This window comes from Natator depressus, chromosome 8 (assembly GCF_965152275.1).
Source record: "Natator depressus isolate rNatDep1 chromosome 8, rNatDep2.hap1, whole genome shotgun sequence".
NCBI classification, from domain to species: domain Eukaryota; kingdom Metazoa; phylum Chordata; order Testudines; family Cheloniidae; genus Natator; species Natator depressus.
The window spans coordinates 76,507,623-76,526,044 of NC_134241.1; the positions used below are offsets into that span (position 1 = coordinate 76,507,623).

The following is an 18,422-nucleotide window of genomic DNA, read 5'->3' on the forward strand; positions in this document are numbered from 1 at the left end:
AAGACGGGGAAACCTGTAACCCACGCAAAATGAACCTCTGGACCTATGAGGTCAATGGAAACCTTGAGGTTACCTGGCCTGCTGAGCTGCAGAAGGTACTTACTACTCCATGTAAATAATGGCAGAATGCCAGATTAGACATTCCATTGCTAGACTCTTCCTAGGCACAGTATCTGACTCCACTGAGCCCCGTCACCCTCCATGACCCTTGGGATTCACAGGTATGACAGGGATGGAAAGAAGTTAAGTATTGTCAACTATCATGATTTTATCACAAGTTTTGCAATAGTTGATGCTTTTCTTAAACCCCCATGCCCTGAAGACAAGACTGAATGAGAATCTTGGCTTGCCTTTTTTTTTTTTTTAAATGGACATTTCTAGCCCTGATGGTTGCTGAAAAAAAGCTTATAAAAGTTAACCCTAAAGGCTCAAAACCAAAAGGCAAATTAAAAGACACCCACAGTTATGATTTTTTAAAAACTCATAATTTTTAAGCCAATCTCATAATATTCTGGGTCTGGACTCCTGATTTTTGAGCACTTGGATTGACAGCACTGTAACACTTGCCTCCATTACCAAACGTTAGCTGTCCTCAATGCAAGGAAATATTAAACCTACTTTTGTCCGTAGGCTAGGCTCTTACCATTGTCCCTTCTCACTTCACACCCAGAGCTAATCAAACCATAATGAGTAACTTTCAGTCCATACACTGGTCTCACAGAAGGCCAAATTCTCCCCTGTATGAATTATCCTGCCTTACAGCTAAGATCCCCAGCCTTTCAGAGCTTGTTTGACGTGGAGGGGCTGTGGATACACTGTACTGGATCAGGCCCAAAACAGCTGATTTTTATTACACTGGATGATTAATGATGTGGTTTCTTTAAGTTTGTCTGATGGACACTGGAGTAGGAGAGTGACAGTTTCTCAATGTACCATTATTTAAAAGGTGCATTTAATAGCCTTAAACAGACTTATGTTACGGGCTTCAGCTAATCGCAAAGCTGCTTACTTAGAAACATATTGTTTTTTAATAGTATACTGTACTTTAATAAGTAAACTGGTTGCTGATTGGCTGGAGGTTTTACTTTAATCTGTAATTATGGGTCAGCCATCCAGTAAACTCATTAGTTTACACCAATTACATCTAGTATGGTAACTAATGATTCCAAGGATCAAGCCATTTATTTCCAACCTTTCAAAGTATAATTATTGTGAAAATCAGGGTGTAAATCTTTTCCATACGTTTTGGTTGGTAATTGAGAAATAAAATGGTTTCCAAATGTAGTCTCTGTCCAGTTTTTGTTCTGCAGTAGATCTCTCAGGGGACTCTTTAAAGCTTATGGAAAAGGTGATGTCAACAGCAATGTACGCTGAGCAAACAGAGACAGGATTAATTAATAGAGATGAAAGAGAAAAGCTAGACCCTTTCAAATTGTGGTCCAGACCTCAGACTTGGACATCACACCTCAGCTGACAGTTTACAGTCCTGCGCGTGAAGGGACATGGCTCAAAGACTGACAAGTATTCAAAATTCAAAAGTATTCAAAAGGAGAATTAAAAATCCTTTGTTTAATGTATGAAGGCCTTTCCAATGTGCTGTCTTTAAGATGGTGTAATCTCTGGAGCATTTTACTTTGAAGTTTAATATGAAGTTCTTCACATCCACAGAACATTTTCAACGTGTTAAACAAATTAGTCTCTGGTTACAAAAGTTTTTAGACATTTGCAAGTTGTTTTTAACTAAATTTAATATGTGCCAGTGAAGTTGATCATGCAGTTGTTCATTTAGAAGAATGCACTTTTGGAGTGATTAATAAATAAACCAGCCTCTCCTATTGCTTCAATTTCAGTGTTTATTTGAAAGCAATCTACTTTAAAAAACATTAATATCCCTAGAATTATTATGAGAATAATTGCTTTTACTTCTCTCAGAGCACACATTTTTTCTCATTTCCCTTCAGCACAGACAGCTTTCCACTCAGATATAAACTTCCTATTATTATTCCCCACCCCCACCCCAAAAATGAAGAATAGGAATTATACACTTTTCACTAAGGAATAATTAATTTGTCTCAAGCATTAGAACAGAGAATTGTAGAGTGACTTTGAATGGTAGTCTCTGAGGAGTAGCATTGTTTGTTCTTTTCGGTCTTTAATGAGTTTTAGTAAATGGCCGGGAAAAATTACCTTCTTTCTGTAATATGAGAGAAGTGAAGAATGAAAGAAGCTATAGAATCCCTAGGAGAAAAGGGAACAGCCAAACATAGCCACACAACCCACCTTTAGTATAGCACTGTCATAGAACAGTGTTTTCCTTTCACACTGAGAATTAGAGATTCAGTTTTTCCATTACAGTTAAAACATAGAACATCCCTAATTTTTTTTTGTATCATTAAATAAGAAAGAAAATTCCTGGATGTCTCCCCACACATTGACAGTGTCTGGCTTATGTTGGAGGACAGCTGCATTTGGCCATGTGGCTGGGCTCTCAGAGTCTTCCTGGCTTCCTTCTCATCAGCATTGATTTTGTCTTTTATGTTGCCCCAGGCATAAAATGGACTGCAATGGACGTGCCTCCTCACTTTCACAGTCACTCCCACCAAGTACAGAGACTGAACCAAAGACAGCATTGTCTGGCGCTCATTTCACTCAGGGGCCCAGGCCCAATACCAAGGGCAAAGGGGCACATTCGGTGGCACTACTCTTCCTCTTCAGTCTTCACACATTTCCTTCACTACTTGCCCCCTCTGCTCATTGGCAGTGCCAGGACAGCTGCTACTGTCTTAGAAGATGGCCACCTCCTGCTGCTCTGCTGTATGGGTTAGGGCAGCTGACACACTATCACCTAGCTGGCCCAGAACCTCAGCCACATGTGACAGCCGCATGAAGCCATGTTGAGGGGGCAGTCTAGTACAGCAGGGAGCATTGACATCACTTAATTGCTGACGCTTTCTCCTTATGATGCCTCCACTAATGGCAATTAGTAACAGACAAATCCATGTGAAAAAGAACAAATCATGTCAAACCAACCTAACAGATTTCCTTGAAAGGGTAACAAGCCTTGTGGATAGTACAGCAGTGGTAGATGTGTTATATCTTGACTTTAGTAAGGCTTTTGATACTGTCTCGCATGACCTTCTCATAAACAAACTAGGGAAATACAACCTAGATGGTGGAGCTACTATAAGCCGGTTGCATAACTGGTTGGAGAACTGTTCCAAAGAGTAGTTATCAGTAGCCCACAGTCAAGCTAGAATGGCACATCAAGTGGGGTCCCACAGGGATCAGTTCTGGGTCCGGTTCTGTTCAATATCTTCATCAATGATTTAGATAATGGTATAGAGAGTACACTTATAAAGTTTGAGGATGATACAAAGCTGGGAGGGGTTTCAAGTACTTTTTGAGGATAGGATTAAAATTCAAAATGATCTGGATAAATTAGTTAAATGGTCTGAAGTAAATAGGATGAAATTCAGTAAGGAGAAATGCAAAGTACTCCACTTAGGAAGGAACAAAGTGGAAAATGACTGCCTAGGACGGAGTACTGCGGAAAGGGATCTGAGGGTCATAGGATCACAAGCTAAATATGAGTCAACAGTGTAACACTGTTGCAAAAAAGCAAACATCATTCTGGGATATATTAGCAGGAGTGTTGTAAGCAAGACACAAGAAGTAATTTTTCTGCTCTACTCCGCACTAATTAGGCCTCAACTGGAGTATTGTGTCCAGTTCTGGGTGCCACATTTCAGGAAATACGTGGACAAATTGGAGAAAGTCCAAAGAAGAGCAACAAAAATGATTAAAGGTCGAGAAAACATGACCTAAGATTGACAAAACTGGGTTTGTTTAGTCTTGAGATGAGAAGACTGAGAGGGGATATGACATCAGTTTTCAAGTACATAAAAGGTTGTTACAAGGAGGAGGGTGAAAAATTGTTCTTCTTAACCTCCGAGGATAGGACAAAAAGCAATGGGCTTAAATTGCAGTAAGGAAGGTTTAGGTTAGACATTATTAGGAAAAACTTCTTAACTGCCAGGGTGGTTAAGCACTGGAATAAATTGCCTAGGGAGGTTGTGGAATCTCCATCATTTGAGATTTTTAAGAGCGGGTTAGACAAACACCTGTCAGTAAGGGCCTAGATAATACTTTGTCCTGCCTTGAGTTCATGTCTCTCTCGAGGTCCCTTCCAGTCCTATGATTCTATGCCCTGGTCTACACTAGGACTTTAGGTCGAATTTAGCAGCATTAAATCGATGTAAACCTGCACCCGTCCACACGATGAAGCCCTTTATTTCGACTTAAAGGGCTCTTAAAATCGATTTCCTTACTCCACCCCTGACAAGCGGATTAGCGCTTAAATCGGCCTTGCCGGGTCGAATTTGGGGTACTGTGGACACAATTCGACGGTATTGGCCTCCGGGAGCTATCCCAGAGTGCTCCATTTTGACCGCTCTGGACAGCACTCTCAACTCAGATGCACTGGCCAGGTAGACAGGAAAAGAACCGCGAACTTTTGAATCTCATTTCCTGTTTGGCCAGCGTGGCAAGCTGCAGGTGACCATGCAGAGCTCATCAGCAGAGGTGACCATGATGGAGTCTCAGAATCGCAAAAGAGCTCCAGCATGGACCGAACGGGAGGTACGGGATCTGATCGCTGTATGGGGAGAGGAATCCGTGCTATCAGAACTCCGTTCCAGTTTTCGAAATGCCAAAACCTTTGTCAAGATCTCCCAGGGCATGAAGGACAGAGGCCATAACAGGGACCCGAAGCAGTGCCGCGTGAAACTGAAGGAGCTGAGGCAAGCCTACCAGAAAACCAGAGAGGCGAACGGCCGCTCCGGGTCAGAGCCCCAAACATGCCGCTTCTATGATGAGCTGCATGCCATTTTAGGGGGTTCAGCCACCACTACCCCAGCCGTGTTGTTTGACTCCTTCAATGGAGATGGAGGCAATACGGAAGCAGGTTTTGGGGACGAAGAAGATGATGAGGAGGAGGAGGTTGTAGATAGCTCACAGCAAGCAAGCGGAGAAACCGGTTTTCCCGACAGCCAGGAACTGTTTCTCACCCTGGACCTGCAGCCAGTACCCCCTGAACCCACCCAAGGCTGCCTCCTGGACCCAGCAGGCGGAGAAGGGACCTCCGGTGAGTGTACCTTTTAAAATACTATACATGGTTTAAAAGCAAGCATGTGAAAGGATTACTCTGCCCTGGCATTCGCGGCTCTCCTGGATATACTCCCAAAGCCTTTGCAAAAGGTTTCTGGGGAGGGCAGACTTATTGCGTCCTTCATGGTAGGACACTATACCACTCCAGGCCAGTAACACGTACTCGGGAATCATTGTACAACAAAGCATTGCAGTGTATGTTTGCTGGCGTTCAAGCAACATCCGTTCATGTGTTATCCTCAGGAGAGTGAGATATAATCCATGGTCACCTGGTTGAAATAGGGTGCTTTTCTTCAGGGGACACTCAGAGGAGCCCATTCCTGCTGGGCTGTTTGCCTGCGGCTGAACAGAAATGTTCCCCGCTGTTAGCCACAGGGAGGGGGGAGGGTTGAGGGGGTAGCCACGCGGTGGGGGGAGGCAAAATGCGACCTTGTAACGAAAGCACATGTGCTATGTATGTAATGTTAACAGCAAGGTTTACCCTGAAAGAGTGTAGCCAGTGTTTTATAAAATGTGTCTTTTTAAATACCGCTGTCCCTTTTCTTTTCTCCACCAGCTGCATGTGTTTCAATGATCACAGGATCTTCTCCTTCCCAGAGGCTAGTGAAGATTAGAAAGAAAAAAAAACGCACTCGAGATGAAATGTTCTCCGAGCTCATGCTGTCCTCCCACACTGACAGAGCACAGACGAATGCGTGGAGGCAAATAATGTCAGACTGCAGGAAAGCACAAAATGACCAGGAGGAGAGGTGGCGGGCTGAAGAGAGTAAGTGGCAGGCTGAGGAGAATAAGTGGCGGGCTGAGGAGAGGGCTGAAGCTCGAATGTGGCGACAGCGTGATGAGAGGAGGAAGGATTCAATGCTGAGGCTGCTGGAGGACCAAACCAGTATGCTCCAGTGTATGGATGAGCTGCAGCAAAGGCAGCTGGAGCACAGACTGCCACTACAGCCCCTGTGTAACCAACCGCCCTCCTCCCCAAGTTCCATAGCCTCCACACCCAGACGCCCAAGAACGCGGTGGGGGGGCCACCGGCCAACCAGCCACTCCACCACAGAGGATTGCCCCAAAAAAAGAAGGCTGTCATTCAATAAATTTTAAAGTTGTAAACTTTTAAAGTGCTGTGTGGCATTTTCCTTCCCTCCTCCACCACCCCTCCTGGGCTACCTTGGTAGTCATCCCCCTATTTGTGTGATGAATGAATAAAGAATGCATGAATGTGAAGCAACAATGACTTTATTGCCTCTGCAAGAGGTGATCAAAGGGAGGAGGGGAGGGTGGTTAGCTTACAAGGAAGTAGAGTGAACCAAGGGGCGGGGGGTTTCATCAAGGAGAAACAAACAGAACCTTCACACCGTAGCCTGGCCAGTCATGAAACTGGTTTTCAAAGCCTCTCTGATGCGTACCGCACCCTCCTGTGCTCTTCTAACCGCCCTGGTGTCTGGCTGCGCATAACCAGCAGCCAGGCGATTTGCCTCAACCTCCCACCCCGCCATAAACGTCTCCCCCTTACTCTCACAGATATTGTGGAGCACACAGCAAGCAGTAATAACAGTGGGAATATTGGTTTCGCTGAGGTCTAACCGAGTCAGTAAACTGCGCCAGCGCGCCTTTAAACGTCCAAATGCACATTCTACCACCATTCTGCACTTGCTCAGCCTGTAGTTGAACAGCTCCTGACTGCTGTCCAGGCTGCCTGTGTACGGCTTCATGAGCCATGGCATTAAGGGGTAGGCTGGGTCCCCAAGGATACATATAGGCATTTCAACATCACCAACAGTTATTTTCTGGTCTGGGAATAAAGTCCCTTCTTGAAGCTTTTGAAACAGACCAGAGTTCCTGAAGATGCGAGCGTCATGTACCTTTCCCGGCCATCCCACGTTGATGTTGGTGAAACGTCCCTTGTGATCCACCAGAGCTTGCAGCACTATTGAAGAGTACCCCTTGCGGTTTATGTACTCGCCGGCTTGGTGCTCCGGTGCCAAGATAGGGATATGGGTTCCGTCTATGGCCCCACCACAGTTAGGGAATCCCATTGCAGCAAAGCCATCCACTATGACCTGCACATTTCCCAAGGTCACTACCCTTGATATCAGCAGATCTTTGATTGCGTGGGCTACTTGCATCACAGCAGCCCCCACAGTAGATTTGCCCACTCCAAATTGATTCCCAACTGACCGGTAGCTGTCTGGCGTTGCAAGCTTCCACAGGGCTATCGCCACTCGTTTCTCAACTGTGAGGGCTGCTCTCATCTTGGTATTCATGCGCTTCAGGGCAGGGGAAAGCAAGTCACAAAGTTCCATGAAAGTGCCCTTACGCATGCGAAAGTTTCGCAGCCACTGGGAATCGTCCCAGACCTGCAACACTATGCGGTCCCACCAGTCTGTGCTTGTTTCCCGAGCCCAGAATCGGCGTTCCACAGCATGAACCTGCCCCATTAGCACCATTATGCATGCATTGGCAGGGCCCATGCTTTCAGAGAAATCTGTGTCCATGTCCTGATCACTCACGTGACCGCGCTGACGTTGCCTCCTCGCCCGGTAGCGCTTTGCCAGGTTCTGGTGCTGCATATACTGCTGGATAATGCGTGTGGTGTTTAATGTGCTCCGAATTGCCAAAGTGAGCTGAGCGGACTCCATGCTTGCCTTGGTATGGCGTCCGCACAGAAAAAAGGCGCGGAATGATTGTCTGCCGTTGCTCTGACGGAGGGAGGGGCGACTGATGACACGGCTTACAGGGTTGGCTTCAGGAGGCTAAAATCCACAAAGGGGGTGGCTTTACATCAAGGAGTAGTTCAGGCAGGACTTCACGAAGGGTTCCAATAAGAAATGGTGCACCTAAGTTATTGTTCTTATTGGAACAAGGAGGTTAGCCTGGCCTCTGATTGATACATGGCTAGATCTACCTCGCAGCACCTTCTCTGTGAGTGACTGCAGTGTGACCTAGAGGAATGAGTCCCCTAGACAGGGCAGGAGGCAAATGAGTACAAAACAAATCTGGTCTATTTCTTGTTTTGATCCACTCCATCTATCTTTTACATCTTTGGCTGGCAGCAGACGGTGCAGAAGGACTGCAAGCCATCCACATCTCATGGCTGCTCGGCAGAAGATGGCACAGTACGACTGCTAGCCATCCTCATCTCTTGCCTGCCTGGCAGAAGATGGCACAGTACGATTGCTAGCCATCGTCATCTCTTGCCTGCCCGGCAGAAGATGGTACAATACGACTGCTAGCAATCCGTATTGCCTGCCTGCTCACCATTAGACGGTTCAATACGACTGACTGCAGGACTAAAGAGAATGACCTGGTCAAGTCACCAAAAATTTAGTCCCTGCGCCCATGTCTGCCCAGGCGCTCCCAGCCGACGTGGCCAGGAGCACCTCGGACATGACGAGGACGGGTACCAGTCATACTGCACCGTCTGCTGCCAGAAGGCAATGGGTTGCTGCTACTGTGTAGCAATGCCGTACCACGTCTGCCAGCACCCAGGAGACATACGGTGACGGTTACCTGAGCGGGCTCCATGCTTGCGGTGGTATGGCGTCCGCACAGGTAACTCAGGAAAAAAGGCGCGAAACAATTGTCTGCCCTTGCCTTCACGGAGGGAGGGAGGGAACGGGGGCCGGACAATATGTACCCAGAACCACCCGCGACAATGTTTTAGCCCAATCAGAGTGCTCCATTGTGACTGCTCTGGACAGCACTCTCAACTCAGATGCACGATTGTTTGCCGTTGCTCTGACGCAGGGAGGGGCGACTGAGGACACAGCTTACAGGGTTGACTTCACGGAGGGTTCCAATAAGAAATGGTGCACCTAAGTTATTGTTCTTATTGGAACAAGGAGGTTAGCCGGGCCTCTGATTGATACATGGCTAGATCTACCTCGCTGCACCTTCTCTGTGCGTGACTGCAGTGTGACCTAGAGGAATGAGTCCCCTAGACAGGGGAGAAGGCAAATGAGTACAAAACAAATCTGGTCTATTTCTTGTTTTGATCCACTCCATCTATCTTTTACATCTTTGGCTGGCAGCAGACGGTGCAGAAGGACTGCATGCCATCCACATCTCATGGCTGCTCGGCAGAAGACGGTGCAATAGGACTGCTAGCAATCCATATTGCCTGCCTGCTCACCATAAGACGGTTCAATAGGACTGACTGCCGGACTAAAAAAAATGACCTGGTCAAGTCACTAAAAATTTAGTCCCTGCGCCCATGTCTGCCCAGGCGCTCCTGATCGACCTCACACAGGCGACCAGGAACACCTCGGACATGACGAGGACGGCTACCAGTCGTACTGTACCGTCTGCTGCCAGAAGGCAATGGGTTGCTGCTACTGTGTAGCAATGCCGTACCGCGTCTGCCAGCACCCAGGAGACATATGGTGATGGTTACCTGAGCGGGCTCCATGCTTGCAGTGGTATGGCGTCCGCACAGGTAACTCAGGAAAAAAGGCGCGAAACAATTGTCTGCCCTTGCCTTCACGGAGGGAGGGAGGGAACGGGGGCCGGACAATATGTACCCAGAACCACCCGCGACAATGTTTTAGCCCAATCAGAGTGCTCCACTGTGACTGCTCTGGACAGCACTCTCAACTCAGATGCACGATTGTTTGCCGTTGCTCTGACGCAGGGAGGGGCGACTGAGGACACAGCTTACAGGGTTGACTTCACGGAGGGTTCCAATAAGAAATGGTGCACCTAAGTTATTGTTCTTATTGGAACAAGGAGGTTAGCCTGGCCTCTGATTGATACATGGCTAGATCTACCTCGCTGCACCTTCTCTGTGAGTGACTGCAGTGTGACCTAGAGGAATGATTCCCCTAGACAGGGGAGGAGGCAAATGAGTACAAACAAATCTGGTCTATTTCTTGTTTTGATCCACTCCATCTATCTTTTACATCTTTGGCTGGCAGCAGACGGTGCAGAAGGACATATTGCCTGCCTGCTCACCATAAGACGGTTCAATAGGACTGACTGCCGGACTAAAAAAAATGACCTGGTCAAGTCACTAAAAATTTAGTCCCTGTGCCCATGTCTGCCCAGGCGCTCCTGATCACACAGGCGACCAGGAGTACCTCGGACATGACGAGGACGGCTACCAGTCGTATTGTACCGTCTGCTGCCACAAGGCAATGGGTTGCTGCTACTGTGTAGCAATGCCGTGCCACGTCTGCCAGCACCCAGGAGACATACGGTGACGGTTACCTGAGCGGGCTCCATGCTTGCGGTGGTATGGCGTCCGCACAGGTAACTCAGGAAAAAAGGCGCGAAACAATTGTCTGCCCTTGCTTTCACGGAGGGAGGGAGGGAAGGGGGGGACTGACGATATGTACCCAGAACCACCCGCGACAATGTTTCAGCCCCATCAGGCATTGGGATCTCAACCCAGAATTCCAATGGGCAGCGGAGACTGCGGGAACTGTGGGATAGCTACCCACAGTGCAACGCTCCAGAAGTCAACTCTAGCCTCGGTACTGTGGAAGCACTCCGCCGAGTTAATGCACTTAATGCACTTCTGTGGGGACACACACACTCGAATATATAAAACCGATTTCTAAAAAAACGACTTCTATAAATTCAACCTTATTCCGTAGTGTAGACATACCCTATGATTCTCAGGCCCTGCACAGCAGAGGTTATGGGGCAGGTGAAAGAAAATCCATTGACCCTCCTAGCCCTACAATAAGCAAGAAAGAAAAATAAATATATCCCTGCACCCTTTTTCTTCTATCTCATACATTAATATGCTTAGATAATTCAGATGGCAGCTGATTTGGTGACAGGTCACATCTTGCCTATATAGTGTCTCAAGAGAAGTAGTCCCTGAAGTGACCACTGCAAGTCACATGGTGACCCCTGGGACAGAGTTCTCATCTGTGGTCATCGACTGAAACTACTGTAAGCACATAAATAGATTATCCCACACTAAGGGCGATTGTGAACAAGAGAAGGTCTGCCTTGTCCTTCTCCTATTCATTCAGGGAGAAAGCAAAGGTAAAGAGCTGCTGCCTAGAAGAATTTTTTCCATCATTGCCCCTTCTGGTGCTCCATTGATGGAGAAGAGTAAGTGGAGGAAAAAAGTTTGAGGAGCAGGTTTGAAGACAGAGAAATATTAAGTGGGCAGGGAAGACTGGGGTAGAGAATTAAAGAATATTTTAAGAAAGGAGGGAGAAGACACAGAGAGAAAAAATGTGCAAGTGAAAGGGGGATGGAACAAGAGAGACTTAAAAAAAACCGACCTTGACTTTGAGCAAGTCATTTCACGTCTTTGTACTTCAGTTTCACAAAGTCCATAAATATCTGGGAAGCAGTTAGATATTATGTTGATCAGGACCATGTGAGAAACAAAGTAGAATGACTTTTAGAGTGTAGCTGCCTAAGATGGCCTATTACTATAATAAAGAAGGAACAAGCCTTGAACATCAGCTAATTCCAGATGGTGTAACCTACAAATCTACATATTAACCAGACCCAGACCTGTTTAGCTTTTAAAACTGGAAAAGATCAGGCCAATTTCAGACCAGTAAGAACACATTCTTTAAAGCATGCAGCCATTCTTCCTTCAGTAACTACTTACTGTGACTCCTATAATTTATTCCTCCCAAGATGCATTTGAACATCTGAAGTATCATTATTTGAATACGTTATATTATTAGTTTTAAAATTTTAGAAGCCATATATTAGCATAGGTGACAAGTTGAAAAGTTAAGCAGGGTTAATTTAGAAGTTTTAAAGTAAAGCTATTTTTGAGTTATACAAGTGCAACAAAAATCTGAATCCAAACCTCCATGGTTACATTCGAATAACTCAAAAACTGTGGAAAGAATTTTCTTCAAACTTCCCCCAAGACATTTCCCTCTGGGCTCAGACAAAGCACAAGAATTTTCAACTCAAAAAGTGATTGTTGTGTTGTTTTTTTTTAAAAAAAATAAATAGCACAGAAAATAGGGGTCTGCAATATGTGTGCTACATGTCAACACTAACTATAATTACAGTTGTAATGCTATTTTTAAAATATATATATTGTGTGTGTTACAACCCACCCTCTCCCCCAGAAAAATCTTACTACCCACCATCTGGAAGGCATTTAATAATACCGTTACTGGGTGGCCAATACTGATACAGAAATATTGGGCCAGACTCTTAGCCCCATCTGCAGCTTCCTTACACTGCCTCAGCAAGGCAAAGCAGCTGTCCTAAACAGGCAGTTGAGGATTCCCTTTAACAGGAAGTCTTCAAGTAGCATAGAATTGACTTCAGTGGCTCTATAACACCACAGATGCCGACTTACTAAGATCCTGGGGGATGCTCAAACCCCGCTGTAGTCCAGGCCCCACCCCCACTCCACCCCTTCCTTCCTGAGACTGTTTCTCTTTAATGGTAACATTTTTAATTGTAATTTATCTTCTCTGGTTACACCGTATGTGTGAAATGTGAATGGGACTTTATTTCTCTTTTCTTCTGTCATCTTCAGCTCTCCTCTACATTCTGGTTTCTACATATTACCCCAGAGCAGAAAGGAAACCATTTCTACCTCATATACATGTGGCAACACCCATTGACTTACTTTCTTTTTCTCACCCATTATTTAGACTGGAATCTCTTTGGGGCAGGGACCTTTTTTTGTTTAGTTTTTGTACAGTGCCTAGCACAATGGGGTCCTCATCCATGGGCTGGGGCTCCCGGGTGTTACTGCAATACAATAAGAGACTTCAACAGGAGTTTCAGAGCTTGCAAACCAAATATACCTTCCCTGATGGTTGCTGACATTGGGCAGTGGCAAGCACAGCTGAAATTAACTGAAAGGGTCATGGCCAATAGCTATCAGGAAGCAGAAGCTACAGGGCCTGATCTGCATTTGGACTAAGGACTCTTTACACTGCTCTGGCAGTGTAAAGAAGCCTTAAAGTTGGTGTAAAGGTTCAGTTGCTTACAACGGACCTGAGTAATTGCCTGGAGTTCACTTCCGTTGGGACCCTTTGGAAGTAGGCAACGCTCTGACGAAACCTGAGGGGCAGTTAAAATATATATTCCAAGAGTTAGGAAACCATAACATTTACTTGAAGAAAAGCCATTTTTGTTCACAAGTGTCCTGCCTGTTTGTACCTTACCACCACATTCTCCAAGGCATCACTTTTCAGTCAGCTCTGGCCACCTAGCACGGACATATATACAAAAGGAGATATCTCACTGATGTGGCTTTTTTCATTAGAGGTCAGTAATATACCTGCTCAAACAATTTTTTTTAATGTGAAAGTTTAAACTGTGATCCAACTGGCAAACTCAAAATCCAACGAAATTCTAAATTAATGCAAGTACATGTAACCCCAACGAGATTACCTAGATTCCTGGGGCTCTGTCTGCCGGCAGCTCAGGGAGAGGCACACTGTCCCTGGTAAGGAGGGGGAGCCAAGGCAAACTTAGAATCTGCCCGGCAACCAATAGGGAGTGAGATTTCCCTCCCAGGGAGTTCAGGAAATGGGAGAAGCCATTTTTGAGTTAGTCTGGAGCCAGCCAGGGCAAGGGCAAGGGCAAGATTGGCTGTGTGGGGAGCTGGTGAGTCCCAGGCCTGCATGCAGGGTTCCCCCTGAGAACTGGCCCTCTAGAGACCTGAAAGCAAGATCCCTCAGCTGGGCTTTTCCCCCTCCACTGATGATTCCCAGTTGGTAGAATTTTGCTGGGAAACTTCCCCAGCCAGGCTGAGTTAGCTCTCTAGGTGAGACCAGTAACCACATGGTCAGCTCTGCTCTGTCTGCTAGTTCAGGGCTGCTGCCTGCTGTGTGTGTGTCTGGACGATGGGCTAGGAGACTACAGTTTGGATTTTAGTACAGTTGTGTAATCTGCACCTTGAGCCCTGCACCCCTTTGTGGTGAGCGGAAATCGTGGGACCGAAGCAGCCTGATTCCTGCTTGAAGAGGGTCCCTGAGGAGTCCAGAGTCATCTCTGAACCTGAGGATCATTCATGAAGTTTGTGAGTGCACCATCTTTTAGTTAGTTAGTTAGGGAATTTGTTTTGGGGAGCCCCTACTCCCTGAACTGTGTCCTCAAGCCAGGGAATAAGGGTTTGGGGATTTTATAACCTGCTGCATATTAAACCTGTGGAGGGATTTACCACCTTCTCCCACTTGTGAGTCCTTTGGACTGTACTGAACCAAGTCAGCCACACTGCTAAACCACTGCAGAGAAGAATTTTGTGGTCATAGGCCATCAAGGGCCCCAACGGCACACTAGTCTTACGTTTGTTACATCAAGTCACGTGACTGGGGAAAGTCACAGGTATTAGCAGTGTGGGCACCGGTGAACCTAAAAATAGTGTTTTACCCTGTTATGTTATATTTGTCTCCTGTTTAATATAATTATTGTGTTGAATATATTGTATGTGTTTGTATTATTTCTTGGACGTCTCCAACTATCTGGCAAGTAAGTGGGGATTACTCTGTGGTTAGAATTTTCCTCCCAAGCTGCCCTGGTGACCCTTCCAGGAAGGAGCAAGTGCGGTGGAGGCAATGCCAAATAAATTCATGGGAAAAAATAAAAAAGATACACCCCACTGAGTAGGTGGCGGGATCCGGAAGAACCCAGACCTGTCCATCAAAACCTGTAAGCAGATTGGCATTAAAGAAGGTAACCGGGTGGAGAGGGGGCGCTACATACAGTTTTTATGAAAGACGATGCACAAATGTGTATATTAAAAGGCTTTGTAGGGTCACTGTAAATAAAACAATTGGAGGGTTAAATAATGCACAGCAGCACAGAAAAAGAGAAAATTAGAACCACATGCATGGGGGAGAATGTATTTCTTTTTCAGCTGAGATTTGACATGAGAGCTAGAAGTGATGAAGCACAGACAAAAGGGAAGTTTGTTCCAAACTGTTGGATCTGTAATGAAGAAGGCTCTTGCATGAACAGTGGCAAAACTGTGGGAAGGGATGGAGAAGTGACCAACCTGACTATCTCAATAGGAATATTTACAAGGCTGGGAGGTTCAGATCAATTCAAGGATGTTGCCAAGGTACAATGAAGGCAAATGGAAAGTCTGAGCAGAGTATGGAGAAAAAGAAAGGAGAGATTGATCTTAAAGGAAGCTGAGATGAAAACACAAGTTTAACTTATCAAGACAGGCAGAGAGAGAAAGTGAACAGGGAGGATTTATTTAAGGTGTCCAAAACTGTTTCTAGTCATGTATCAGCGTAAAAGTGGTAACTAAGATAAAAGTGAAGTTAAGGAATATAGAAAAGAACAAAGCTTGTGGGGATGCCAAAGAACAGAAATCTTGGCACAGAGCTGAAGGTGCCAACAAGGATAGAGAACAGGTGAACATATGAGAGTGGAACCAATCTGTAAATATGTAATGGTACAGAGTTCTGAAGGTTGAACAAAAGGCAAGGGAGAGCTACCATCAGCAAAAAAGAGTTTCAAGGAAGAAGTTGCTTAAAAGATTATTTTCTTATCTGACTATGACTAGGGTTTGCAGCTTGGGTGGCATTTATACATATTGTCAATGGCACAGGGATAGTTTTAGAAGAGCATCTGCAAATGGGCTAGGCTGGTGGTCCCCAAACTTTTCATGGTTGCTTCCCCCCCCTTACCCTTGTCCATGACCCTCTGGGAACTAGGACTGGAAGGGGGGCTGCATCTGGGGGAGGGGCATGGACCATGGGTAAGGGGGTCAGGACTGGGGCTGCAGCTGGGGGCAAGTCTGGGGCTGGGGGCCAGGGATGGGGACAGGAGCGGAGCTGGGACTGGAGGCCGAGGATGGGCAGGGGTCTGAGTCTGGGAGCTGGGGCTGTGGCTGGGTGGCACTCCCTCCCTGCCCCTCCTTTGGGGACTGGCCCAGGCCCCTCTATGCCTCCCTGAACATTCCTCCATGCCACCCTAGGTTTGGGGACCACTGGGCTAGGCAGAGATACCCCACACTAGTAGACAGTGAGTCAGTCAGGAACCACTGCATAATATAACCAGACTAACTTTCTTTCGTTATTTGCAGAACTGGAAAACTGGAGTCTTTGCCATTTAGCCTTTTATACTCCGCATTCGCAGATGCCAAGAAATTAGACAAACTCTTGCCTTTACAATGTAAAGTATGTAAGTGCTGAAGATAAGACGGCTCTGAGGGATCACTGGGAAGATATATGGAGCCTTTCACCTCCAGGTAACAGGTTAGTATCCAGCCAGGTCAGCAGTAATTAAAAGCAACCTCCTTATGGTGACTTTTGTGAAATGAAGTGGTAATCTGTGATGGCCAGCAAGGATGCCAGAGTCTGAATCAGCAGGGAGACTTCACTGAGTCTATCCCTCTTAGTGGACACCACTCCAGATCATGGTTGAGGGACACTATAGGGACGTTTGCTCTGCTACAGCCATCCCTGGATCTTTTTGAGGGGAGCGGTAGAAGATACAGGATTTTTGGCTCCATCTGACACCTTACAGCCATTAAAAACTCACTTAAAATGCATTGGGAATATGCATCTAGCCACCTCTACATCCCACCTTGCTGTGCTAAGGCCTTTAGCAGAGGGTTATAAAAGCTGCAGTAACCAGCAACAGATTTAATTCAAGACAGAGCCAACCATAACTTTGCATTTTTTTGTTTTTTCGGGTTGCAGTTTTAAAATCTTTGTAACACTATTTCTCTTGTATTTTATTTTTTTCTCTGATAGATTTCTTCATATTTTTGGCGCATGTCATTCATATTCGTCAAAGTTCAATTGAAACCAATAGTGGCCTGTGTCATGTCAATGTTACTTCACAATTTGCAAATATTAAGGAGTGAAATTGCAATCCAGGTCGCTCACAGAATGCTCTTACATACAGCATAACTTCCCAACAGCTAAATTAGCCTTACTCCATATTAGACAGTATACAATGCATACTACTTCTGCTATTCAGAGCTCTTGTGAAATCAGTGGGCTAGGCATCAGATTTTCAGGTTCATGAAGATTACAAGCATGGGATTTGGAGACACTGAAATGAAAAAGAGTACTTGTGGCACCTTAGAGACTAACAAATTTATTTGAGCATAAGCTTTCGTGAGCTACAGCTCACTTCATCGGATGCATGCAGTGGAAAATACACTGCATGCATCCGATGAAGTGAGCTGTATGCAAGAAAGCTTATGCTCAAATAAATTTGTTAGTCTCTAAGGTGCCACAAGTACTCCTTTTCTTTTTGCAGATACAGACTAACACGGCTGCTACTCTGAAACCTGAAATAGAAAGGAGAATCTCAGCTTTCATTTTTAAAAGTGATTTTCTAGCCCCTTTTGCCTTGCAAAATAGTCTTGAAACCAAACAAGTAGCTGACCTCCACTTTGGCAAGAGCCCATCAGCTGGTGTAAATCGACATGGCTACATTGAAGTTAATGGCATTGTACCAATTTGCACCCCCTGAGGATGTAGCTGTGCGTGGGGAACACCTAAAGATCCTTTCTCTCATGGTCTAACCAACCTTGGATGTACATCAAAGAACCATCCTATTAAAATCCTTAGGCCAGCCTTTTGTAATATAGTTTTCTCCTAGGGGACAGGAATCAGGTATGTTTTGGGGAAGAGACTGGTAGGAAAACCCAGTCAAAAATGCTAAGGCTGGCTCTGTCTTTTCAGTTCACCCCTGTGTGTACCAGAAATACACAGCAAAAGCTAAGAGTGTCTTTAAATACGTCACAATGACACCACTGTCTGATATCATCTTCTGCATACCATAGCCGTTGGGGTGGGATGAAGGCTCCTGTTTTATCAGTTTTCCAGGTCATACATGACTGTTGACTGAGTCCATTCCCAACACAGCCCACTTCAGCTGACACCTCACTTTAGCTCTTTGTCCATGCAGGCTGGCCAGACAATAGCCATTCTATACACACAATGGACTCTGGATCATATTTTCAACTGTACGAAGCAGTAAGAGCAAGCAGACTCCTCCTTGGAACAGATGCTTTGATAAAGGTGGTCTCCGAGTGCTTATTTACCATTGTCATGAGTTTCTGGGCTTATCGTAAAGGAGGTAGAGGGAGAAAGCAGTGAGAAATAGACAAGGGGAGGAAGAGATGATAAAAGGGGAGGAAGGAGTGAGAAGAAAGGAACAGGGAAAGAGGAGACAGGATACAATAGGTGAGGAAGATGGGAGAGAAATGAGAAGATGACAGAAAACCCAGAGGAGTGACACCAATAGAAGAAATCCTGACAGAAGCATCAATCCATGAGTCATTTGAAAGGAAAAGCATCTACTTCAAGTTGTGGTATTGGGCCTGGGAAACCAACAAC

General features: G+C 45.7%; 1 protein-coding gene across 1 annotated transcript; it reads left to right on the top strand.

Moving 5' to 3' along the window:
- Positions 1–4,460: 4,460 nt before the first annotated feature.
- Positions 4,461–16,936, top strand: LOC141993013 (uncharacterized). The gene is made up of 3 exons (XM_074962354.1): positions 4,461–5,143; positions 5,723–6,052; positions 16,824–16,936. Exons 1-3 carry the CDS (start codon positions 4,561–4,563, stop codon positions 16,934–16,936), a joined length of 1,026 nt encoding a protein of 341 aa, XP_074818455.1. The 5' UTR covers positions 4,461–4,560.
- Positions 16,937–18,422: the final 1,486 nt, after the last annotated feature.

What these genes read in the sequence shown, in the direction of transcription:
- LOC141993013 (XM_074962354.1), top strand. Translation starts at nt 4,561, where the DNA reads ATGCAGAGCTCATCAGCAGAGGTGACCATGATGGAGTCTCAGAATCGC. An exon ending in AGGCGGAGAAGGGACCTCCG is followed by an intron (nt 5,144 to 5,722) that starts GTGAGTGTACCT and finishes TTTCTCCACCAG; the next exon opens with CTGCATGTGTTTCAATGATC. An exon ending in GCTGCTGGAGGACCAAACCA is followed by an intron (nt 6,053 to 16,823) that starts GTATGCTCCAGT and finishes TTTCTCTGATAG; the next exon opens with ATTTCTTCATATTTTTGGCG.